The sequence below is a fragment of the Gracilinanus agilis genome, chromosome 6, assembly GCF_016433145.1.
Source record: "Gracilinanus agilis isolate LMUSP501 chromosome 6, AgileGrace, whole genome shotgun sequence".
NCBI lineage: Eukaryota > Metazoa > Chordata > Mammalia > Didelphimorphia > Didelphidae > Gracilinanus > Gracilinanus agilis.
The window spans coordinates 256741824-256769187 of NC_058135.1; the positions used below are offsets into that span (position 1 = coordinate 256741824).

A 27364-nucleotide genomic window follows, 5' to 3' on the forward strand; every position below is an offset into this window, starting at 1 on the left:
TTTTTAAAAGGCTGTTGCAAAAATAATCATACTTCATTATGAAGATGGAATATTCAATTACCCATCTTGGTTCATTCTTAAGATCCCAATTTTGTTATAAGTAAAAATCTAGTAACATTCCAGAAAAATAGGAGTAAAAAAAAAAATGACAATTTGTTTTAAAATAGCAACTTAAAAATAAAGTTAAAAAGATAAATCAAGGCTTTTTTCAGAAAAGGGAACTAAAATTAAGAAGGGAAAACACAAAATCTGTATCATGGCAACATACAAGTTCTTCCTCTCTAATATGACACATGGAGTACTTCATATATCCCGTGTGATCTTAATTATGCTACAGGTAGACTCAGCCTTATTTTATAGATTCAGTCACTGAACCTTGGTTCCCCTTAAGGGGCTTTCCCGTCACTAGAATACTTTAGTCCAAGTCAAAGTCCAAATTCAAACCTGGATCAGGTCTGATTGTCTTTCTGCTATATATTATATTGCCTCCCTGAGATGGTGATTGAGTTTAGTTTCATTTCCATCTAATCCTTTATGGATCTGAGACTTGGACTTTAGATTAAAACCCAACAAGGTCCATTAATGCCCCCCCTGAAAAAATATGAGGGGCAGCTTGGTGGAGAGAAAGCCAGACCTGTAGATGGGGCATCCTGGGTTCAAATTTGACTTCATAGCTTCATACTATGTGAGGTTCTTCATAGCTATGTGACCCCTGGATAAGTCACTTAATCACCATTGCTGAGCCCTTACTGCTCCTCTGCTTTGAAACCAATACTTCGAATTGATTCTAAGACAGAAGCTAAAGGTTTTAATTTTTTAAATAGTTTTTTTAACAATAATTTTTATATTTAGAAAATAGATACCTTTTATATTTATAATCTATAAAATGTATAAAAATAATTTTATATTAATGATGGATAAAATTTCATATTTATAATTTATAAAATGTACACAATAATTTGTATATGATTTACACAATTTATAAAATTTTATAAAATAAAAATTGTTAATAATTTATTCAGCAAACAACTAACTTTATAGAGGAAGGCAGTGGACAGTTTTGTGTCTGATGGCAAATCACTCCGGTTTCTTTGCCAAGAAAACCCCAAAGGGGCTCATGGAGAGTCAGGCATGACAGAACAACAGTTGTTGAACAACAACGTCCTAGGAGGAAGAATGTAATCGGTAACATCCCCATTTATTACTAGGGTGTGGGGCAAGCAGGAGATGCCGATTAGAATTATAGGTTTGTTGTTTTTTTTAAACTTACATTCTGTCTCAGGAGCAGCCTTTTCAGAGAGAAGGGCTAGGGCTAGGCAAACAGGGCGAAGTGACTTAGCCAGAGTCACACCGCTAGGAAACGTCGGAGATCACATTTGATCCCAGGTCCTCCCATTCCCGGACTCGGCTCTCTCTCCACCGAGCTGCCGCAAGTCCTTTTGGAGCAGAACCCCGACCCCTCCTCACCTCCCCCAACTTTAGCTCAGGTCCCAACCTGTCCTTCGTGGGCTTCAATCTGGGCTCCCCCATCCCCTGGCCCTTCATTTGAGACTTTCCCTAGGCTGGGGAGGGATGAACCCACTAGAGTTTACCTGAGGCGGGGTTAGACTACGAAACTGCCCCACTGGGCGGCCCCCTCACATTACTTAGCTTAGTAAGGGGAGTAAGCGATGATAGCCGGGTTTCTCGAAGGGGAGGCAACCGGTGGGCTGGCGGGATATCGAACATGGGTCAGGGGCAGCTCTGGACCTGGGTTTGAATGCTTCCTTTGCCGTTCAGTTCTTGAGTGACCAGAACCAGGGTTTAATTTCTCTCAACTATAAAATGGAGGGTGCTGGGTATCACTCGAAGGTATCTTCCAGCACCCAAGTCTGAGGTCCCCTAAAGGTGGGCTACTACTTGTTCTTCCTCTTCGCGACACCCCTCCCCAGACTAGGGAAGGTCTCAAATGGAGACCAGATTGAAGCCCACAAAGGACAGGGTTGGGATTTGAGCTAAAGCAAGGGGAGGGGGAGCGGGGTCGGGGTTCTGCTCCCAAAAGGACAAAAGGAGCCCGAGGCCAGGGCAACCTTACCCTCCCGCCCTCACCTGCGCTGACATCACAACACGCTCCTGGACCAGTTTTAGTTTCTGCTAACAACTGTGATTTAAATTACGGGTAACGGCAGCGTCAGGGACAGCAGGTGGCTTAAAGCCACCACTGGATACACGGGAGTGGGCGGGAGAGGGGATCCTGACTCTTGCGCACGCGCGCCCCACCCACTTCCGTACAACAAGATGGCGGCGCCCAGTGCGCTCCAGGCGCCGTTGCGCTCCCCGCCCCCCGCCCGAGGACCGCTGGGCGGCTTCCTAGCGAGAGGCGTGCCAGGCTTGGCTGCTCTGGGCCCTCCCCTTGCCCGCTGCCGCCCCTGCTCCCGCTCCAGCATCCGCCTGAGTCACGGTGGTGCGTGTTCCCTAGCCTCTGGGCCCCGGCGCGGCAACGGTAAGCCAAGAGGACCTGGGGGTGGGGGAGTAAGGATGTAAGGGGGGGCGGGGAGGCCGCGGCCGCGGGCTGGTCCCGAGGCGGAGCTCGCGGCCTCCTAGGAGCATCCTTGGGCTTGAGCAGCCGCCCAGGTATTGCACGGGCTGTGCTCAGCCGGACGTGGCGGGAGGGAGCGCTGCTGGGGGCCTGCCCTGCGCGGGGTGGGCGTCTGGGAATGCGAGGACAAAGGGCGAAGACATCCCAGCTCGCACGAGGGCTAGAGCGGACACCGATGTAGCGCTCCCCGGGTGCCGGGCACCGTGCCAAGCGCTGTTCGTTTATCCTCTCCTTTGATTCTCACCTCCCGCCCTGATGTAACTGCCGCGAGGATCCCCATTTTACGGATGGAGAAACTGAGGCTGGCAGAGGCAAAGTGTCTTGACCAGGGTTTCCCAGGTAGGAAGTGTCTGAGGTCAAATTTGAACTCAGAGCTTCCTGGCTGTGCACTGTGCACCCTAAAAGAGCCTTTTCTCTTTCTCAATATATCTTTACTGGACCCTCTACCGGGGTTCGGACCCAGGTTCCCCGGCTCTTCTTCGGCACTGAGAGTAGATGAAGTGCCTGGCCCTTGAGGTCCCTTCCAGTTACACGAATATGAAAATACTCATTGAGAGGCGACTAGGCGATTCATTATTGTCCGGAGCCCCCAGACTAGTTGGGAAAATAAAGGGAATTACTGCCCATGCCATGGAGATTATATAAATGCCAGTGACTAGAGCCAATCAGCTTTCTCGGAGGCCAAAGGGGCGAGGCTCCGAAGGGAGGTGGAACTTGAATTGGGGCCAGGATTACTGAGAATAAAATTAAAAATTTATCATTCGCCTGGAAAAGGGAGGTCCTGGATTCAAATTTGGCCTCAGGCACTTCCTAGCTGGTTGATCCTGGGCAAGTCACTTTACCCGCATTGCCTAGCCCTTTTATAGCTCTTCTGTCTTACATCTGATACACAGTATTGATTCTAAGACACGGAAGGTAAGGGTTTTAAAAAAAAAAAACAACAATTCATCTTCATCAGGATGGCCATGCTGAATGAATGAAAGGTGGGGGAGGGTGGCATTTATTAATTACTTACCTTATTCCAAGCACTGCTATTTGGGGAATTAAAATGGAGTGGGAGGGGAGAGGAGGACAGGGACTTCGTGGCAGAGAGACCAGACAAGTAATAAAGTGTCCAGGTTCTCCAGAGTCCATGGTGCAAGGAATGGAGCGGACCCGCTTTGGGATGGAGGGAGAGCCCTGCGGCTCTCACTATGGGATTTTGGGCACCTCAGGTGGTGGGGGGAGAAGGTGATAGTAAACTTTAGAGCCACAGCAACTTTTCATTAAATCTATATTTGGGTGTGTGTGTTAATTTTATAAAATTATGCATGTAATTATACATATTTGTATATAAATTTTATATATTTGTAAATATGAGAAATTAAATTTTACAGAAGAATCTTAGCATTTAATAAGGAAGAATCAAGTAAATTAACACAGTGAAAAAAATGCTTTTATCTTTTGTCTTTTTCTATACCTGTTAGAATTTCTACTACTTCTAGCTTTTTTTTCCCATTTGGTTGTCAGTGTTGTGGGTCTACTGCTTTCAGCTATCATTATTTGTAGGTCTTCCCATATTTCCTTGTATGCTTCCTAGTTGACGTTTTTGTGGCACCATGATATTCTGTTACATTAATATCTTGTGGGGCTGGTAGTGGAGGAGCTTTCATTGGTGTAAACCACCTCCACTGATACAAGGTGGGTTACAGAGTTGCTTGGGTACTTTGAAATTAAGTATTTATAGGACCATAAATTTAGAACTGGAGGGGAGTTTGGTACTCCAGCCCCTTCATTTTACAGATGAGGAAAAGGAGGCTCCTAGAGGCTAAGGAATTTGCCCAAGGTCACACAGGCTTACCTATGAGCTTATATTAGATATGTGTCAGAGACAGGGCTGGAACCCAGGCTCTTCTGAAACTAAAGTTGACTCCCTATCCAATACATCATACTATTTTTCCTAATTTATTTAATAATTTTCACAGAAAGGTGATTCAATGGCTCGACCACGAGGCCTACAGACTGGAGGCTCTGCATTCAAATCTGGCCTCAGACACTTCCTAGCAGAGTGACCCTAGGCAAGCCACTTAACCCCCATTGCCTAGCCCTTACCACTTGTCTTTCTGCCTTGGAACTGATTTTAAGACAGAAGGGTTGGGGCAGCTGGGTGGCTCAATGGATTGAGAGTCAGGCCCAGAGACGGGAGGTCCTGGGTTCAAATCTGGCCTTAGATACTTCCTAGCTGTGTGACCCTGGGCAAGTCACTTAACCCCCATTGCCTAGCCCAGGCGTCGGCAACCTTTTTTGGCTGTGAGAGCCATAAACGCCACATTTTTTAAAATGTAATTTCGTGAGAGAGCCGTACAGTGCTCACAGTGCCGCTCCAGTAACAGCGCCTGAAAAAAAATGGGACTTTATGGCTCCTGCAGAAAGAGCCCTATCTGGCCCTCAAAAGAGCCAGATATGGCTCGAGAGCCATATGTTGCCGACCCCTGGCCTAGCCCTTACCACTCTTCTGCCTTAGAACCAATACCCAGTGTGTGTGTGTGTGTGTGTGTGTGTGTGTGTGTGTGTGTGTGTGTGTATGTGTGTATGTATAAGATGGGAGAGTAAGGGCTTTAAAAATAAATAAATTATTTAATGATTCTTAAATTGTTGCACGTATAGGTTGTTTTCATTTTTTATGAATATTTTATGCAAAGAGATCCTTTCCCCATCTTTTTTTTTTTTAATGAAGTCCTAATAATAGAATCCACCGAGTCAACATCAAAACTCTGATTGCATAACGGCCTTCTAAAATGTTTTTGCCAGTACACCAACAATGTGTATCAATGTCTATTTCACCAGCACCGACTTTGTTTTGTTTTCTTTTAACCCATACCTTCAGTCTTAGTATCAGTTCTAAGATAGAAGAGCAGTAAGGGCTAGGAAGTTACTTGTCCAGGGTCACACAACTAGGACGATGTATCTGAGATCAAATTTGAACCCAGGTCCTCCCAATTCCAGACCTGGTGTTCGATCCACTGAGCTCCCTAGATGCCCCACAGCATCTTTTATGATGGGGTTTTATAAACATATGAGAGGCAGTGTTGCAGAAATAATGAAGAACTGGATGTAAGGCCCACCTTGGAAACATACTGATTTCATGGAAGCAAGTCTGTAGGACTGTGAGATGGAGGTCTGGATTGGAAGACAGTTTCCTCATCTGAGAGTTCCCTATGTCAGTGAAATGCCTAAACCTGTCTAGCCCCTGTCTGTCTATCTGTCTATCCGAGTATAGATACGTATATACATATACATGTAGAGAGCCGTAAACAAACACTTTGATCTGTAATTCATATCAGATCCAACTATAACTGATGATTATAACCAATTTATAACTTCTTTCATTATTCAAAGTTTTCTTGTGTAATAAATCATGTTATTTTGAAGAGAAAGGGGATATGTTGGGAGCTATTAAGAGAAATTAGAATCTCAAGTAGATATTTTTATCTGGACCCCATCAAAAGATCAATACAGACCGGCAGAGCTGTGTATTGGCTTTTCTCCCTATTAGGTTCGAGAAAAGGAGTGGGCTATGTAAGATAAAAATTTGAGATTCCTCTTTTGATTCCCTTCATAATTCTCACCTTCCTTTAAAATGCATTATAGTCTTATTGAAAAAGCTTTGGGCTCTCAGGAATCCAGCAGGAGGGGGGCTAACACTGTTCCCCTTTGACCGAGAATGCAGCTGTCTAGTATGGCCAAGGTCGAACCCTTGGCAGGGCATTTTGCCTAGAATTAAAGTAAAATAATGAGGCTCAAAAAAATTGTTTAATACCATCAAGGCTGAGAATTTCAGGGGCTTTTCGGCCTAATGAGATGTCCCAGGCTCCACTTGAAGATAACACATATAGTTGATAGTTTAGCATAGGTTTTTTATCTACACCTGGAGGCTTCTAAGGCTTTTGTTTTGACTATAGTAAAAATACTGCTCTCTGTAACTGTGGGAAACTTTCTTGGGCTTTTGGGGGATGGGGATCTTTAATTTCCTTTATAATAAATTGGTGACTCCATTTTACCTCGGAGCACTTTAAGCTAACAAGCCGTGCTTCCAATCTGTTTCGTTCTTTACATCCGACGACCATCCTAGGCCACTCAGATAAGTCTCTGGTTATAGAGCAGGATCTATATATATACATACACACAATAATGTTTATTGAATACAAGATACAAACAAAATGCAATATCAACAAGATACAATAATGAATGTTGTCTATAAGATACAAAAATTGTATATATAGAATATGAGACACAACCACATAATATGTATACATACATAAAAATCATAATATGTATATATACATAAAAATACATATAGATCTAGAAAATGTTTCATAGTTACCATTCTAGTCAGTGGAAGATAGACAGCAGCTGTTGAATGCCTTCCCCTAGAAGATGGTCTCCATTCACTCTGTGTTTGTCCTATCTACTTATTTATATACATAGTCTCCCCATTAGCCTGTGAGCTCCCTCACTAATACAGTGTTGGTGGAATTGAGAGCAGATGCACTCATCCATCAATACCATTCCTCAGTCTATATCCCAGAGATCCAAAAAAAAGGGGAGGGAGGGAAAGGACCTGTTTGTACAAAAATATTTACAGCAGCTCTTTTTGTGGTAGCAGAGAATTGGGAATTGAGGGGATGCACCATTCATTGGGGAATGGCTGAACAAATTGTGGCATATGGTTATAATGGAATACTATTATGCCATAAGAAATAATAAACAGGACAATTTCAGAAAAAGCTGGAAAGACCTTCATGGACTGATGATGAGTGAAATGAGCAGAACCAGGAGAACATTGTACACAGTAACAGAAATATTGTACAATGATCAACTTTGAAAGGTTTAGCTCAGCAATACAATGATCCAGGACAGTTCTGAAGGATTTAGGACAACAAATGCCAATCTACCTCCAGAGAAAGAACTGTTGGAATCGAATGCAGATCAAAGCATATAATTTTTTCACTTTATTTGTGTTTTTATTTTAGAGTTTTAGTTTTATGTGAGTATTCTCTTATAACAATAAATAATATGGAAATGTTTTACATGATAATACATGTATAATCCAGATCAAATTGCTTACCATCTCTGGGAAGGGAGAAAGACAGTTTGGATCTTATAACTTCAGAAAACTTATGTGGATAATTGTTATTACATGTAATTAATAGAATAAAATATTTTCACCAAAAAAAATTTTAAAGACATTCCCAGAGACACCTGATGAAAAATGTCATTTGCCCTCTAAGAAAGAACTGATGGAATATGAAGGTGGACCAAAACGTACTATGTTTCACTTTCTTTTTTCTTCTCTTTTTTCATTTGAGATTTCTTCCACAAAGTGACCAGTATGAAAAAATGTTTTAGATGATTGCACATGTAGAATTGTTCCAGGGAGCAAGGAGGGGCAGGGTGGGAAAGCTGGAAAAAGGGAGAGGGTTGGAACTCAAAACTTAAAAAAAAAAAAAAAGAATGTTTAAAAAATCATTTTTATGTGTAAGAGGGGAAAAAATAATTTTTTTTTTTAATATTAAGGTCTCTGAAGGCAAGGACTATTTTTTTTTTTTGCTTTTTTTCTTTGTATACCTAGTTTTTAGCCCTGTGTCTGGCACCTAGTAATGGCTCAATAAGTGTTTGTTTATTGACTGACCAATTGTGCTCTATCTCCATGGAAGCAAAACTGACAAAAAGAGACTGAGGTAGTTTTGGCCTTTCTCACTGTGCATAGTAATGGACAGGGTGCCGGGGAATTGGAATCAGGAAGACCTGGGTTTCAATCCCAACTCAGACACTTCCTAAATCACTTGATCTTTATATGCCTGAGTTTCTTCAACTGTAAACACAAACGAGGTTGGACTCAGTGGCCTTTAGTCTGGGTTCTGAAGTCTTAAATCATGTTTTGGTTTTCTCACATAAAACATTCTAGTAACATAGGGCTTCTTGGGGTCTGAGAACTGATCTGATTACTTCAGTGACTAGTTCAACATAATCGGGTTTTTTTGTAGTCCTATGTAGTTTGTTTTATGAACTTAATCACATTTTAAGAAGGGGCCCTTTCACTTGACTATAGCGACTTTGCCTGAAGAGTTCAAGGCACAAAAAAGGTTAAGGATCCTTTTGGTAATGGGACCTTGACCAAAAAAAAAAAAAAAAAAAAAAAGCCAAATCAGGGCATTTCAGAATTGGTTTAGTCAGGGCATAGGGGAAAGGAGGAAGTGCCAGGGAGTTTCAGTACCTTTTTTCCTCATGCAAAGAGATAAGGGAAAGATGCAATCTCTAAGCTCCTGTGTTATTGGTGTATGCCTGGAAAATTCCAGTTCCATTGGCAGCCCCTCCATTCCCTTGCCTGGATTTTCTCCTCAGATCTCAGATGAATATGATATGGCTCCTTCTCTCTGCCCTGCTGAGCACAGGCTGTTCAGGAGTTTCCCTAAAGCCATTGGGCTATTCTTTGATCACCTGCCAGGTGGGGGATGGAGCTAATTGGTGTTTAGGGAGGTACTCTTTGTTATTCCATGACTTAAGACAGTACAGGTGCCAATTTTTTTTCAATATTGGACATCCCTGTTGAAAAAATATGCATCTCAGTTCCCCCACAACCTCTCCTTCAGTTGTGGTTGTTAACACCTCAAGAATAGTAAGAGACCCAGGAACAAACCAGACTTCACAGAAACCCTTACAATCCATTAGAAAGTCCTGTGTCAACAGGACTTATAGGTTGTCTTAATCCAAAGCTGGAATGTTAGCCCTGTTTTAATTAGGCCTCCAAGTCCCTGCTAGCCCACCCCAGCCCATTGTTGGCCACAGCTGCCCAATTCACTCAAGTCAGAAACATTGTTCTCTCCAGCATGCTGTCTTAGAGGAGAGAGCTAGATTCATTTTTAATGTGGTTATTTCATTTGCATTATTATTAACAACCATCCATGAAAACAAACATTTAAATAAAGAAAAAAGAGTGATCACCTGTGCAACTAGAAGCTCCAAATTTATATAATTTTAAAAAATATACCTTAACAAAATAATACAGTGATGTCCTTCCTGCCCTTCCATTCATTTTATTCTGTATAGTTTTCCCTTTGGATTTCCTTGTTGATTAATGAGGATAATATTTTTATATGGTTGTAGCCAGTATGTAGATGGTGGTTCCTAGACTGCTTTCCTCCATCTGCCTGATTTAGGATCATAGCTTAAGACCTCAGAGGTCATCTAGTCCAACTTCCTCATTTTACAGTCAAGGAAACTGAGGTTCAGATGAAGCGATACAGGTAGAAAGTGGCAGAGCTGGGAGCCAAGGTCAGGACCTCCAAACTCAAGTTTACTGCACGTTTCTGAACTTCCTTCAAGGATCTTCCCACATTTCCAGACATTTCCTACAATGACTTACTAGGAACAGGTTTCCTAAGCAATTTGCTGCAGATAAGCAAACATTTATAGAGTGTTCATTACATGGAAGGCATCATGGGGTTCTGCCCTCAAGAAACTTGCAGTCTAACAGGGATTGGAAAAAGACCACAATCCAGTAGAATAAAGAAAGAGTAAGGCACCAAGGAGACTCCAAGGAGCCTGTAGACAGATTGTTTTCTTCTGAGGGAGGACTAGATCTTTGGAAAGGCTTCATGGCCTTATTCTTGTCTGATATGATTTTGTTTGGTGGTCTCATCAGCTCCCATGGTTTGTTATCATCTCTGCAGATAACTCTCAGATCTATTTGTCTAGTCCCAGTTTCTCTTCCAAATTCCAGGCTCTCATTTCCAGATGCCTATTAGACTCCTCAAACTCAATGTCCCACAAACATCCTAAACTCAGCATGTCCAAAACTGACATAATAATGATATCTTTCCCCTAAACCCTCCCCTCTTCTGGACTTCCCTGTTATTCTCAAGGGAACCACCATCTTCCCGGTCACCCAAGCTTAAAATCTAGTTGTCATCATCTCCTCACTCTCATTCCTCCCCATCCCATAGCCCATCAGTTGTCAAGTCCTGCCATTTCTACCTTCCTAACATCTTGTAGACACCCCTTCTTTCTTTTGACACTGCCGACACCCTGGGGACAGGCCCTGGCCACCTAGATTATTGCAATAACTGCTGGTGGTCTGCCTATCTCATCTCTCCCCACTTCAATCCATCCTCCATTCAGTCACCAAAAGTGATTTTCCTCAAGCGAAGGTCTGATCATAACTCCCTCTACCCCATTTAGTAAACTCCAGTGGCTCTCCATTACATCAAATAAAGGGCTTTAAAATCCTCTATTTAGCTTTTAAATCTCTTCATTATCTAGCCCCTTTCTATCTTTCCTGTCTCCTCATACCTTATTACTTTCCTGTACTCTGACCTAGTGATACCAGCCCACTGACTCCATGCATTTTCTTTTTTTTTTCCTTTTTCTTAGAGCTGTCCTACTCCCCATGACCCTATTTGGGATCTTCTTGGTAGAGATGTGGAAGTGGTATGCCATTTCCTTTTCCAGCTTATTTAATAGATGAGGTAACTGAGGCAAACAGGGCTAAGTGACTTGCCCAAGGTCACACAGCTAGTACATGTCTGACACCAGATTTGAACTCATGAAGTTGGACCTTCCTGATTCCAAGCCAAGTGCTCTAATTACTGCTCCACCAAGTCTCCTTGATTCCATGCATTTTCCCTGGATGTCCCCATTTCCTGGAACTTCCTCTCTCCTCATCTGTGCCTCCTGAATTTAACAGTTTATTCTGGTCTCAGCTAATGGACCACCTTCTACAAGAAGCTGTCTTTCCCAGTCCTCCCGATCTTAGTGCTTTCCCTCTGGGCTAGTCCCATTTAGCCTGCATATATCTTTGTCCATAGTTGTTTGCATGTTGTCTCCCCATTAAGAGTGTGACCTGGAGAGCAAGGACTGCTTTTTCCTCCTTTTCTTTTGTATCTCCATTGCTTAGTCTGGCACATAGTAGATGCTTAATGAGTGCTAAATGACTACTTGGCTTCATGGAGGAGCCTTCTAAGTCTTAAAGGAAGAGAATAAAGTCAGTAGGAAGGAAGGAAACTAGTATTAAGTACCAACTCTATACCAGGCTCTGTGCTAAGCACTCTACAGCTCTTAGTTCATTAGACCACATTCGGCTCTGCCTCAGCTTGGGGTCATAGAGTCCAGCACCCTAAGCAGAAGAGATAAAGATAAATGGGAAATCATTCCAAGGTGGAGTGATGATGGTATCCACAAAGGCACTGAAATTGAAGAAGCCAGGGCCAAAGAAATGGGGACAGTGGTTGGGCTGGAAGGTAGAGTTTGTGAGGGAATCATATGACGTGAGGGGCAGGAGGATGCAGATAGGACAAGGGCAGCCAGGTGGCCCAGGGGCTAGAATGCACAGGACTTGGAGTCAGGAAGAACTGAATTGAAATCCTGCCTCAGAGATGTCCTGGCTTTGTGACCCTGGGCAAGTCTCTTGACTCCCATTGCCTAGTCCGTACTGCTCTTCTGCTTTAGAACCAATACAATGTCTTGATTCTAAGACGGAAGGTAGGGGTTTTAAAAAAAATAGTGTCTCCCTCCCAAGGTGGTTGTAAGGATTGAGTGAATTCCTACAGGGTGTTCCAGTAGCCTTAGTGCTGACTTGGGACACCCTGTCTGAATTCATCTGATCCATACAGCTACCCTGCTATTCTTACTTAAATTTTAAACTGCACTCCAACTTTTGGTACACAGGCATATATTTGGTACACAGGACTCTGCAAACCTTGAACTGCTTTGTAAGTGTTGATGATGATCATGATGATGATGATGAAGTTGGAAGATGGCAGTTGGAGCCTGATTATGGAGGGCCTGGAATGCCAGAACCAGGCATATAGACCTGACTTGGGACAGAGTAAGGTAGCCACAGTGAGTCTTTAAGTGGAGAGCTGCCCCGATCAGAGCCAGGCTTTAGGAAGATTTCTCCCTGGTCCCAGCCAGGGCCCGGTGTGGTTAGGGGAGAGAGAAGACTACAGGTTAGTTAGCCAAGAAGGGCCCCGGGGTGGCAGGGAGACAACTTACAGCCAGGGAAACCCTGCCCCAGACTCATTCTTCCACTTGCTAAGACTAATGACTGCCCGAGGCTCCACAGGTGGAACTCAGGCTTGGGACTCCAAATTCAGAATCTTGGTTATGCCTGACCTGTAGTAGTTTGGTTTTTTGGGTTTGTTTTGTTTTAACTTTGGTTTTTATTCTCTGAGGGGGGCACGGAGGGTTTCCCACAGGCGGCCCTTTTCATAAGGAAGGCGGGATCCCGGAGCATTGAGGCTCGCCGCCCAGGTTCTGGAGAACCCGCAGGGATTTCTGGAGGGCCTGGGGGGAGGCCGGTCACTGGCCGTCAGAGCCCAGAGGCCCCAGGACTTGGTCCTGTCTGCCCTCCGTCCTCATTTTACCGAAGAGGGAGCAAAGCCCGGAGAAGCCACCCATCAGTGACTTCATTGCTGTCCTTGTCTTCCCTCTGCCAGGAAACCGAACAGACCCACCGAGGATGGCCGAGAAGGGGGAGGACAAGCCCCACCACTCGAGTGAGGGAAGAGCCAATGATTCCGAGCAAGCCCAGGAAGACGGTGCGGACGGGGCTGACGAATCCGTTCGGAAAAAGATCCGCCAAAGCACTCCCAGCCCGCAGAGACTTCCGAAGCCCCAGTGTAAGCCCAAGGCCCTTTCTGGCGGTCCAGGTGCCCGGTTCCGCCTTCTGTTCCGAGCTGCAGGGGGTGGGGAGACACTGCTTGTGGCACGTGACCTCAGGGGGCCAGCGTGAGCGGTAATTAGCGTGGGGTCAGCCCTTACAGAGGAAGGTATTTCAGAATTAGCCCATCGGCCTCTCCTCTTCTGGGAGAAGTGCATTTTATCCGGCTCTAGTCACAACACCTGGAAGCAGGGGATAGTGGGGGATCTAGAGCTGGGAAGGACCGCGGTGGGCATCCTCCCTCTCATGTTAAAGATCAGAAAACTGAGGCCCAGAGGAAGTACGCAATTTACCCGAAGTCATACTGTATGGACTAAGCCTCAAAGGTAGGATTTGAATCCAGGTCCCTTGACTCCAAAGCCAGGATTCTTCCCACTGTACCATATCGATTCCCAGTGTTCTTAGCTATATTCTAATTTGTATTTCGGTTGGGATTTTTTCTTCACATTGTCATTTCTTCACGTATCTTTTCAGTCACCTCCATTGAACTCTCCCTTTTGATAGATAAGAATTTTTTTGATAGATAAAATAGATTTTGATAGATTAAAAAAATAGATAAAAAATTTAACATTGGCCAACAAAGTAGCTCCTGCTTAATGCGGCAGTCAGCAGTTTTTACCCATAGTCCCCTTCCTCTACGGAGAGAGAGGATAACGGACATTTATATAGTAGTTGAAATACAGATAGTGCTGCTGCCATTTTGTGGATAGACAAATTCAGACTGTGAGGGTAAATGACTTGTCTCTGATTATACAACTAATGGCTTTTAAAGTTGAGATTTGAACTCAGATCTCTCCTGACTCCAAGGCTCTGGCTCTCTACCTACTTTTTATTTTTTTCATTTTGACCCTTCTCTTCTGTCTTAGAATCAATACAAGATATCAGTTCCAAGACAGAAGAGTGGCAAGGGCTAGGCCGTAGGAGTTAAATGGCTTGCCCTAATGTCATAGCTGAGAAGTATCTGAGACTAGATTTGAACTCAGGATCTCACTCTGTAGGCCTGGTTCTGCCTACTTTTTAACAATTTACAGAATGCTTCCTTCCTTGATCCTCACAACAGCCCTTTAAGTTAAGTCCCACAAATATGATTCCCCCCATTTTACAGATGAGAAAATTACCCCATGGAGTCTAAAATGTGCCTTCCTCATTCATTTGAAAAGGGGGGGATGGAGAGGTCTGACTTTGTTTTCCTCCAGGATTGAGCAGGTGAGAATGTATGTTGGTTTGAGCATGTCTGTGAATTTACCACCTCCTAACCCCAGTGCCAGAGGGCTTGGTTCCCATGAGTTTGAAAGGACTTCCTGGGATGAGTCTCCCACCGTTCATGCTGAGAATCTGCCAGGATGAGTAGCCTCTGGGCAGGTCTCTGAGGCTGGATCAAAGGCTGGTTTCTCCCCTCTGTCCTAGAAGCTGCCCCAACCTGCCTTTTTTCTTTTTGGCAAATGTGCCAAAAACAGAGGCGTTTTGTATGTTTTTTGAAGGACTCTCATCGTTTAGGAATGTCCAAGTTGAAGATATCTCTTGAAAGTACAGTTGATTGAGAGCTGAAATAAGTACAAGCATTTCCGGCACTCGCTCTGGATGCTCCTCTGAATTGTTCTGAGCATCCCTGTAGTGAGGCAGGGAGGGCCCTCCTGTACTGGCATTCCTCATGGAATTCATGATTTCATTCATTAGTATTCATTCTTGTACCCCCATGAAATCCTGCCCCTAAAACCAGCCTCACAGGATCCCCAGGAGAAACAGGTCAGCAGTTCTGATACTGGTCCTGGTTCTCATGGCCCAGGTGTGCAGTTAGGAAGCAGGTTGGGGCATAGCCCGTCTGTTTTCCATGCAGAGACTGGGTCCTGGATGCCCTGAGTGCGAGAGTCATCGGATGAGGGCCAGTGGAAGTAACTGGAAGATGTTTAGGCTGGAGAACACTAGTGGGGAAAGCTCGATGGCCCAGGGAGAAGCATTCCAAGCAATGTCCTGGGAAGAGGGATCAGACTTGCTCCGCTCACCCCTTCAGGGCAAAACTAGGAATAACCAATTGCAAAGAGACAAGTTTGAGCTTGATTTCAGGAAAACCTTAATAAAAAAGAGAACTTTTCAGGAGAGGGGCTGCCCCACAATGGCAGTCTTTGGGCAAATGTTGGGTGCCCCCATGCCTACTATAAGAGAGATTCTTTTTGGGGGTGCAAGTATGTGCTGGACACTATAGAAATATCTTCCAACTCTGAAATTCTGTGATTCAGTGAGAAATGATTTGTGACCAAAAGTTCTTATTAAATTATAATTATTTGACATGTGATTGGCCAGGGAAACAGGGAATTCTTCCTCTGTTCCCATTTCTCTTTGCTGGGCAACTCCTTGCATTTGTCTGGGACAGCTAGGTACCAGCCCTCGCTGTGAGCTAATCCATGCAGCTCCCAAAGAGACTTTAACAGTGCCCTCATTTCATAACCGAAGCCTGGGGAGAGGAAGTGATTTCTCCAAGGTTACCTGGACAGTCAGTGGTGTAGCCACCCTCGAAGCCAGCTTGTCTACCTCCAGGGGTGACATTCTTTCCCTTGCTTCCACTGCAGTGTCTTTCTGGGTCCCTGAAACTCCCCTTTGGGCTTCCTGACCACAGTCACCCCATTTCCTTTCTTGTGAACAGACCCCAGGAAGGAGTCACTTTGGAGATGCCGTCTGGGAGCAAGGTCCCCGAGGACAAGTATCCTCTGAGTGGAGGATTTCTGCACTCAAGCATGAATGTGATGAGCATCTCCTGACATTTCCCCAGATGGAGCTAACCTTAAGATATGGATTGTAGATGTCATAAAGCTGAGGATAAGGGATCTGAGGCAGCTGGGAGCACATTGGAGACAGCTGTGGACCTGGAGTCAGGTGACCTGAGTTCAGATCCAGTCTCAAATACCTACTATGTGTGAGACCCTAGGCAAGTTACCAAAACTGTTTGCCTTAATCTGCTCAGCTTTAAAATGGGGTTCAAATCTGACCTCAGACACGTCCTAGCTGTGTGACCCTGGGCAAGTCACTGCTCTTCTGCCTTAGAATCAATATACAGTATTGATTCTAGGTTGGAAGGTAAGGGTTTAAAAATTTTAATTACAAAAATAAAAAGCAATTCATGAAAGATAAACTGCAATCTCAGAACATATAACACAAGGCAATGTGGTAAGTTTTTAGTGACTGATAATGGGATTTTGAGACCAGAATCTGTCACAACTTTCCCAGCACTGATTCTAGATGACCAATAGTGATTCATTAAGCAGAACTCCATCTAGAATGGAGTGGTTTATTAGCTGAGGCATGGTAGTACAAAAGAAAAGATTGGATTTGGAAGTAAGAGACATGGGTTCCAATTCTGATTCTCACACCTAACTTGCTGTGTGACTGGTCTTTCAGCCTCAGTTTCCTCCCCACTTCTCTGCCACCCTGGAGAAAGCCCTTTAGAAACTTCCAAGAGCTTTCTCTGTCAGTGAGAGTCACTTCCAGCATCAGAGGCTTGAAATCCTTCAAGAACTCATGTCCTTGATTCTAGTTTGATGCTCCCCAAGCCAACTTCTGATGTGTAATTTGTGACCTTGGATGGATTCCTTGCCTCGTGGGCTCCTCATCCACACCACAAGGTCCCTCTCAGCCTTGACTCTGACATTCTCAACACTTCAGGCCACCAGGATGTCCCATCAGGGGGCTCTACTGTTGCAAGGGATTCAATTATTATCCTGGTTTGTGAATCAATCTCTTATTAATTTGGTTAGCAAATTGTCATTTCTAAGCTGACAAAATTGAGTTTGTGAAGTCATAAGGATCAGCTCCTGAACTTTGGGGCCCTGCCAAAAATAGCCATTGACTTTAGCTTTTTAATTGCTGTGCCTCCCCCTCAGATTGCCTGGTTGTGTCGCTGGCATGAATACTGGCCATCTTCCAGGACCTCATTGCACAAGAGGTTGGCACTACTGCCCCTCAGGGTCCTCCAGGTGGTTCTAGATGGTCGGCCCGTTGCTGGCATGCTTGTCTGCCGGTCTCCCCAAGCACAGACCAGTTTGGGCTTTATCAGGAATCAAATTTAATTTGGGACATCTGGGGCAGGCTGTTTTCCACCAAAGCAGGTTGGAAGCATCAAGCTTTATCCTCTGCTCTGGCTTTCATTTCCCTAAAAAGCTGGAATGAATGAATTCTTGTTTCATCTTGGTAGCTACTTGGTGTTTTTCTTCTGTAATGTGGGTGAGTTAGCATGCTCTTGGATGGCAGAATCTTAAGTCCAGCTTGCACCTGGACAGGAATCCCCTCTATAGCACAGCCAGCAGGTGGTGACCTAGCTGGCCTTCCCTTGCAGACTTCCAGAGAGAGGGGACATTGGTGCTGGAGGTGGCCTCATCTACTTTGGGACAGCTTCAGATCTGGGCAGATTCAAGCCTAAAGGCATCATAGCAGAGGGGATAGAGGGGCCAGCCTTAGAGGCACAAAGGCCAAGTTCAAATCCTGGCTGGATGACCACAGGCAACCAAGCTTCTTAGGGCTCTAAGTTTCAGAATGTCTACTCACTTGTTTCATTAGTAGAGAAAATTTCCTAACAAAATGTGTTTTAAATTGAAAAGAAAAAATGGGAAAAAGCCCACTCTTCCTTGAGTAAACAGGGCAAAGTGAAGCTATTCTAAGTGGAACTTTCTTGAGTAAGTGCATTGCCCAGAATCGAAAGGATATATTTGTGGGACTCTTCTTGTGAATAGAATAATCATAAGAATAAGAACTTTTCTACAGGGCTTTCAGGTTTGCAGAGTGTTTTACAGTTCAGAGTCTGCTCCTTCACTCATTCAGCTTTATCAGCTTATCCAGAGGTAATGATTCACTAGCCAAATTAACAAGACATTGATTTATAAAGCAGAATGAGAAGGCTTTCTTTAAGAGGAGACAGACATAGGGAGCAAGCACACCCTATCAACAAAACTGGACATTCAGATCCAAAGGAAAAAGAAAAAGAAAAAAAATGCTTGACTAAGGGGCACTGACTCTTGGTGTAGTAGAAAAGACGGTGGGTGGGTCAGCCACCATTCTTAAGGCTCTCACTTCTTCTAGATGACTTAATAATAATCTTTCTAAATTTAAAAAAAGAAAGAAAGAACAGTAAGATTAAAGTCCCTGGGTCCAATTTCTGGTTCTGACAGACCTTCCACTCCTCCAGAAGCATGTAAATTAGTAAGAATAATTGAACTAGAAAGCTGCCAGGTAGTATATTTCCATCTCCTCCTCCCACCCCTCCCTCTCCCCACCAGGGGCCACATACCAGGTGAGCTCCTTCTTACCCTGTTCATTTTATTACTCCCTCAGGTGGCCTTCCCAGCAGGAACTTCCAAGTGTCTGTCCTTCCCTCTCCCTGTCCCCTAATCCCCAACAAGGTTAGGTCTGTCTTCTGCCATGTTCCAGGACCCAAGATTGCTTGTAAGAGCCCTTCCCTATACTTCTTTAAAAGTGGCCAGCTAGAGTACAAACAATGCCCTGTTTCTCTTTGATGTGGATAAAACCAGTGCTGTGATGCAATGAGACTTCAGGTTATATTTGCAGAACTATGTTATAGCAAAACCTGGGTACTCACTGCAGTGCTGCTGGCCCCTGAGAAAGTTCCAAGAAGTAACCCTTTCAGATCTGTTATTCTTGCTGCTTTGTATTTGAACTATTCTCCTGCCGAGGGCCTTCTCCTTGTGGCCTTCGGTTCTTCAAGTCTGTGCTGGATTCCGGTAGTTCCTGCCCAGCTGGAAAGGCTTTGAGTTTGGGCCCTGGGATTGTAGCCTTGTGACTTCTGGGTCCTACGAGCAGCCGTGCCAATTTGAAGGGCTCATCCCCAAGTTTGCTGTCAGAGGACAGAACTCTTTTTTGCAGCCTTAGCTCTCCTGAAATGGTTTATTAAGCTGGAGAGGGAACCTGAATCCCACAGTGAAGATATAGCTATTGTAGTTAAACAATACATTTGTGCAACTGATTCTCCATTATCTCAGTCACTGCAAATGGGAGACTTGGGTCTTTTCTTCTTCCTTGCTTCTCCCTGAAAATGCTGCCAGATATTTAGCTAACCCCCAAACCAAATACAGGTTTGAATCAGGCTGGTTCCGTGTCTGTGTCTGAGTGAAGAGAAAGTAAAGGTTAAAAAAGCCTGGAAAATCACTTTTAATCAGTTTCAGAAGACCCAAACCTTCTTTAAATACCATTTGTGCAGCCGAATGGCCCAAGTTTATTATCTCATTTGCCTATAAGATGAGGACAGGCAGTCCCTGACTTCCCAGTGAACTTTTCTTCCTCTGGACATGTCCTTCCCTCCTTATACTTTACCTTCTCCCCCCCCCCCCACCCCCAACCTTGTTTCCCAGTTCACAACAGCTGGGGAGTTATTGACCTGCTTAGGAAAATAGGTGCAAATAAGTTACTGGCATCATGGGATGTCTACCCTGCCCCCAACTTTGCAGGTCCAGCCATCCCGCCTTCCACCCCAGCTGCTACTGCTCCTTCTGCCAGCCCAGGGGGAGAAATGTGTTCAGACATTCGGGGACAAAGAATTTGAGAGCTGGAAAGGACCTTAGAGATCCTCTGGTTGAGGCCCCTTGTTTTTCTCGGCTGAAAAGACAGGTCCAGAGCAGTGTCAGACTCATTCAAGGTCAATGGCAGGGCTAGGACCACCCCCCCAGGTCCCAGCTTGTTCCTGATTTGGAATTCAGAATGAGTTTTCCCTTGGAAACCATGTTTTGGAATGGTTCTCTTTGTACTGTTCTTCAAATCTGTGTATTCCTAGGCTTCCGAGTTGCTGTGCTCTCCTCGTTCTTCCTGTCTCTGATCATGCTCCTTTTCTGACTGGAGGATGTCCCTCCCTCCAAGTTCAGACCTGGAGGCCACCTTTCTGCCCCTTCAGGCTCTCTCTCTGGATTCTCAGGCCTGGAGGTATTGCCCCCTAGGCAGATGACTCCACAATCTTTATATCCATTCCCAGTCTGAGCTCCCATCCCACCTGCCTGCCCAATTGTGAGAATCTTTACTTGTATGTCCTGCAACTCATCATGTCCAAACATTTCATTTAGGGATTTCTTAACCCAAATTTGCCCTTCTTCCTGTCTTCGCTAGACATCTTTCCCAATTCCCCACCCCACCCCCACTTTCCTAAAGTGATTTATTAAATCCAAAATGCCCATACAGATTTTGATAAACCATTATTCCATTATTGATCAGTTTTCTAAATAAGAGGCAAAAAGAATGATTGGTATACTTCCACTTTGAAAGTACATTTCATGAAATATTTAAGGATTATCCATTTTTGTAAGAGAATAATTTTATAAAACCCAAAAACAAATAAGCAAGTGAAAAAAACCCTATGCTTTCCACCTGCATTCCAACTCCCACAGATCTTTCTCTGGTGTTGAAGAGCATTCTTTGTCAGATGTCCCTCAGGATTGTCCTGGATCATTGTATGGCTAAGAGTAGCCGAGTCTTTCACAGTTGATCATTCCATAATATTGCAGTTATTGTGTACAACTGGGATTGCAGTGTGAGGTAAGCCACTTAGAAGTAGCTAGTTACCCCAGATTGAATTGCCTGCCAGTCTAGGAGTGGGGAGGAAAGAAGGGAGGGAGACAATTTGGAACATATAACTTCAGAAAACTTATGTGGAAATAGTATTACATGTAATTGTCAAAAAAAATAAATAAAAATTTTAAAAAGATGTAGCTGCTAGTTATAGTTAGTTAATAAAACTTAAATCAGGCTTATAACTTGGGGTCATCCTTTCTTCCTCTCCCATGTACATCCAATCAATCACTTGCCAAACCCTGTTAATTTTACCTCTCTGAGCAGTCCTCTCCTTTGCAGGCTGACATCCAACCTAGTCCAAGCCCTCATCCTCTTCTTACCTACAGCATCATAACAACCCCCTAACTCATCTTTCTACTCCCTTCCTCTAGTCTTTCCTTCAAGCTCCTAATTTAGTTTTTCTAATGTACCACTCTGATCATATTCCTCCTCTACAGAAAAATCTTCATGGGCTCCCCATCACCTACCAATACAGTAGTCTGCCATTCGTGATCCTGCCCAGTTTAGCGCCCATCTTCGTTATTTCCAGCCTTATCCCCCCATACTGTTCCCCTTCAAGACTCTGTAGTCACACCAAATTGGTCTTCTTTCTGATCTCTATTTCTATTCTGCCTCTTAACTCTGTTCCTTTGTTCATGTCGTCTGTATGCTCATTATCTCTGTTAACATCCTTCCCTTCAGTGCCCAGCTCAACTACCAGCTCCTCTTGGAAGCCTTCCTTGACTGGCCAGGTGAGCGTTATTTCCACTTTTCATGGCTAATGTGGAAATGTTTTGGATGTCTTCCTGTGGATAATGGATATCCTACTTGCCTTCTCAATGAGTGAGGGAGGGACAGGAAGGAGAGAATTCAGAACTGAAAACATTTTTTAAGAAGTTATTTTTGCTTTCAACTTTTTCATTATGTGTCTAGACTTTTCTCTTCTCTCCCTAGCCCTTGTTTTGTGTTGGCCTTTCTCCACCCCCTTCAATTATAGCCTCTTCACAGAATTCTGTGCTGACTTGGATCTTTAAGCCTCAGGACACTGCATAGTGATCATATTCTTTTTGTCCATTTTGGAATGTTTTTTGTTGGAGTGGAAGACGTCAGGATTCACCCTGATTTCAGTTTGTCAATACTTCCCTTATGCATTTATCTCATTCTAAAAGGGCACCGTAGACCAAATTATGCTTGCTTTTCTATTTGGTTGTTTGTATATATGTGTCGTTTTCTCCAACGAATGGACCGTGGCTCATTCATTTTGGGGTTGTGGACAGCTCCTAGCACAAGGCTGTTGTGCCATCATTTTCAATCATGGCTAATTCTTTGTGGATGCCACTTAGGGTTTTCTTAGCAGAGATGCTGGGATGGTTTGCCATTTCCTTTCCAGCTCATTTGACAGATGAGGAAACAGAGTCCAACAGAGTTAAGTGACTTTCCCAGGGTCATCCAGCTAGGAAGTGCCAGGTTGGATTTTAATTCCGGTCTCCCTATTTCTTTGTGCAATATGGTGCCACCTAGTTGCCCCATGTAATCAGTAAGCATTTTAAATGTATTTGTTAAATTGACTGGCTCAGGGCTAGAGTTGAAGGGTGGAGAAGAGAGGATCTCCAGGCTGGTGTTAGTGAACATGAAGGAGAAGACATTTGGAATTGAATTTTCAGAATTTTTGAAAGAGAAGAGCATACTTTATCTTTGTAATTTAATTATCAAGTCAGAGTTTGTCATAATCTGTGCCTTTTTTTAAAAAATGTATTTTTTAAGTTACACGTAGAATCAATTTTTGACAATTGTTTTCTGATATTTTAGGATTCTGATTCTCTCCCTCCTTCCTTTCCCTCCTACTCCCCAGGTAGTAAATAGTCTGATATAGGTTATACCTGTGCTTTCATGCAATACATATTTCTATATTGCTCATGTCATGTTAAAAGACACACACCACACATACAATTAAAAAAACTCATGAAGGAAATAAAGTAGAAGATGGCCCGCTTTGATTTGTAATCAGATTCTGGCAGTTCCTTCTTTGGCTGTGGAGATCTGCCTTTTTGACTGATTCATGTTTTGAACAACATACATTTTTGATTACAAGAATAAATAACAGTCAAAAAGGATTCCACTTAAAAGATTGATAATTGATAAAATGGATGAAATTTGATAAATATGGATGATAAATATTTGATAAAATGGATGAAAATTTCAAGGCTATGTGTGTATTGATCTTGGTTTTCAAAAAAGATGTTCAGTCTCCATAAGGGTTCTTTCTTTCTGATCTGGAGGAACTAATGTCTTACAGTGGATTTTTGTTACAGCTAGTCCTCCTTGCTTCGTGTCAATGGATGAGCTCCTAGAGACAGCCAAAGGAGTCACTAATATGGCGCTGGCCCATGAAATTGTAGTAAATGGGGACTTCCAGATAAAACCAACAGAACTGCCAGAAGATAGGTAAGGAAGCTTGTGAATCTTGGGGTGGTTTTTTGTTTGTTTGTTTTAATAAAAGGAAGTATAATTTCTTCCTTTTTAGGGAGGTTATTTATATTTATTTTATGTCCATTCTTTTGCCTCTTTGATTGTGTGTGAGAGGTGATTGGCATTGTTCTTGTATTACTAAAACACTTCTAAAGTAGGGTTCATTGGAATTTGAAAGTGGTTCTGGAAAGCAGCTGTTCCTTTTACTTACCCATACTTCATGGATCCCATCTCTGACCCATCCCTGGCTGTATGATCCTGACATGTCATTTAACCACTCAGTGCTGTGGACAGCTTTTTTTTTTTTTTTTTTTTTTAGCTTTTTAAGTTATAGAAAAATGGCTGATCCGCATTGATAAAGGGGACTTTCTCACCTGGGGAATTCTGCATACCACTGAAATCACAGTTCCATTCCTTTGTCTACATGGGATGTCAGTGTGTGCCAGAGTTTGTGTTTGTGTGTGTAAGAGAGACAGAAACAGAGAGGGAGGGGAGAGAGAGAGAGAGAGAGAGAGAAAGAAGAAGAAGAAGGAGGAGGAGGAGGAGGAGGAGAGAGAGAGAGAGAGAGGAGGAGGAGAGAGAGAGAGAAGGGGGGGGAGGGGAGAGGGGAGAGAGGGAGGAGGGAGGGAGAGAGACAGACAGACAGACAGACAGACAGACAGACAGACAGACAGAGACATACAGATAGAGATGGCTTAATTACTAATGTCATTCACCATCCTTCTCTTTAGGCAAAGACACTAATTAGGTACCAGCTTGTGCCTTTAGTAGATATTAGAGAGAGATAGTTAATGAAGGAATTGCATTTACATTTTTAAAATATATTTGAATTTCACATTTCTGTCCAAGGAACTCATCTTAGCTAGTGTCTTCATGTGCCATCACAAGGTGAAGGCATAGAACATTAATTACATAAATTAACATTTAACTTTCTGGGTGAAAATTTAAAAAGGAGAGTAAATCATGAACTTATAAGCTGAGTGCCCTAGAGCTAAAAATCTTTGGGACTGTCAACTGTTATTAACCCTGAATGTCTTAAGATATTTTGTGATCTGGGGCCCAAAGACAGATCCCAGAGTGGAGAATCAGAATCAGTCTTGGTTTTGAACCTTATTGTACTGGGTAGCTATGTGCTACTGCCTTGACCAGCAGCTGTTGCTAAGATGTTTGAAGGCTCTTCTTCCTCTTCAGTGTTATATGCTGTGACGCCCTGGAGGATTTGTGCTTTTTTTTGTGCTTCCTTCAGTGGATCCAGTCCAACACTGCTGAGTGTAGCTGATCCAAATTAAAATGTAATTGGGAAATATATCACAATAAGTAAAAATACCATAAAATAGATAGTATGTGGTTTTCTAAGTCAATATATGGTTAGCAAGAATACTTCTATTGAGTGGCCCTGATTCTATTTGAGTTTGAACCTGCTGGCATAGAGCACAACTCTTCAATTCTTTATTTTCCCAATTACATGTAATAGTAATTTCCACATTTCATTTTCTGCAATTATAAGATCCAATTGTCTTCTTCCTTCCTTTCCCTCCCTCCTCCCAGAGATGGTAAGCAATTTGATCTGCGTTATACATGTATTATCATGCAAAACATACTTCCAATAGTCATATAAAAGTAAAACCCCAAAATAAAGACATAAATAAACTAATGTAAAAGATAGTATGCTTTGATCTGCATCTGACGCCAACAGTCCTTCAGAATTATTCCAGATCATTGTATTGCTGAGAGTTGTTAATTCTTTCATAGTTGCTATTACTTTGTATAATATTCTCCCACTTCTGCTTATTTTGCTTCTCTTCAGTTCATGTAGATCTTTCCAGTTTTTTTCTGAAATCATCCTGCTTATTATTTCTTATAGCACAATTGTATTCCATTATAACCCAATACCACAATTTGTTTAGCCATTCCCCAATTGATGGGGGCATCCCCTCATATTCCAATTCTTTGCCACCACAAAAAGCTCCTACAAATATTTTTGTATAAGTAGGTCCTTTTCCCCTTTTTTTATAATCTCTTTGGTATACAGGCCTAGTAATGGTATTATAGGATCAGAGTATGCACAGTTTTATAGCCCTTTGGGGCATATATTGGGTGATTTTTGACCAGTCCCTTTGTTAAAGAGTCATCTAATACCTGGAGAAGTGTGGCACTTGGCTGACCACCATTCTGGATACTTGGTTGGCCTACCTCCTCTTCTGATCATGTATTTCCTCGGGTGCTGTCATTGACACTATGTTGGGTGTTCAGGTCTTCATTCATAATACTTTGCAGCTTGCTTAAATTAATTTTGCCTCCTGCAAAGTTCCTTGGTTCTCCTTCAGTGGAGATTCATCAGACATTGGAATATTCTGTGATTTGCAATGATATAGCATCCCCGGAAGAATATTGTTCTTAAAAGACTCATTATGTGTCAAGAAGCACCTCATGATTTTTGAAAGTGCCAAACAGTTTCCAAAATGCTACATTCCTTTTCTTTCTTCCCTTAATTTATTTATTCCTTTAATTCAATTCTAAGCATAATTCATTGTCCATCTGCAGTGTCTTTCCTAGATAAAAAAAAATGAGGAAGTAACTCAATGGCTAATGCATCTAATTGCATAACCTAGGTTTGGACAATAGTTAACATTTATCTATTTAATTTTTTTCTTATGTGGATTGTTAGTATTTGCTGTCTCAAGTATTTATTGGATTAAGACAGTCTCTCTCCTCTTTTGGCCTCCTTGTGGCAACTTTTTATAAGCCAAACTTTGTTAGGTTGGTCTCTTGAGATTTGTTGAAGAGTCCTGGTACTCTTCAGAGGTTCGGAATCCACAAAATCTCATCTTCAAAAAGGGATACTGCCCACCTCATTTATAAAAATAGGTTGTGAGAGGGCATCTTGCATGGGAGTGGAGGACTTTTTTTTTTTATTTTTTTAAACACCTTTTGTCTAGTAAGGCAGAAGAACCATAAGGGCTAATCAGTGAGGGTTAAGTGATTTGCCCAAGGTCACACAGCTAGGAAGTGTATGGAGAACATCATGAGCTCATGGACATCATCTCGTTTCATGCCTTGCTCAGTGACACGTGCAGGAAATATGCCTTGTTAGAAATACACATTAGTCATCCTGTAAGGCAGAGTGTCCCTCTAAATCCATGAACCTTTGAACCTAGGAGTCAGATGCCTTTTTTCATAACCAAGAGACAGTAAACACACTTAGCTCTTGTGTTACCTTTTGGTCAAATGTTTGATTCCAAAGATGGGATCGATCTGCCATAGAAGATAAATTTGTGAAGTGACACTGATTTCTGCTCAAGTCCAATCTTGTGTATAAATTATGTCCATAAAGAGATTCTATGTACAGAGGAAGTAGCCAAAGAGGTTGGTAGTGATTTCTTTTGAATGCCTTTTTGGGAATGCTTAAATGACTCAGCAAATTGGATTTTTTCAATGGCTCAGTAGCTTCCCCCTCATTCATAGTTTTCAAATCTTTCAGTGCTTTCAAAATTGTATCACTTCCAAATGGATTTCATCTCTATATCCTTGGTCTGACTCTGTTGCTTTTGGGGTCTTCATTTTCTTTGGTTTCACATCTCTAATAGCATATCAAGGACTGAGATGAAAAGGTCCCTAGCATAGTGCCTAGAACCCAGTGGATGTTCAGTAAGTCCTTACCTTCTCTCAGAATCAATCCTATATATTGATTCCAAGGCAGAAGGGCAGTAAGAGCTAGTTGATTAGGGTTAAGTGACTTGACCAGGGTCAAACAGCTAGGAAGTGTTTGACACTATATTTGAACCCAGGACCTCCTGTCTCACAGCCTGGCTATTCACTGAGCCATCTAGATGCCCCTTAGTAAGTACTCATTGACCGATTCCAGTCTAGATATTATTCTGCTCTTTTACTGATGAAAATATTATAGAAATGCTAATATTTGTTTCTTTTTTTTTTGTCTGTCCTAATTAAAGTTCTATCTATAAATGCTCTTTTGTGTGTGGCTTAGTTGGCTTATAGTGTGCTTCTCTGCTTTATGAGACATTACTCCTTGTAATCTTATACCTCTATAAACTTTTGAAAATGAGTCTATATTTTAA

At 42.9% G+C, this 27364-nt stretch overlaps 1 protein-coding gene across 1 annotated transcript in view; it reads left to right on the plus strand.

Moving 5' to 3' along the window:
- The first annotated feature begins 2277 nt into the window (after positions 1-2277).
- Positions 2278-27364, plus strand: part of TCP11L1 (t-complex 11 like 1) — a 36175-nt gene continuing 11088 nt past the window's right edge. Inside the window, exons 1-3 of the mRNA XM_044680449.1 lie at positions 2278-2482; positions 13054-13236; positions 23129-23261. Of these exons, the coding sequence (XP_044536384.1) occupies positions 2278-2482; positions 13054-13236; positions 23129-23261 (521 nt within the window). The remainder of the gene's footprint in view (positions 2483-13053; positions 13237-23128; positions 23262-27364) is intronic.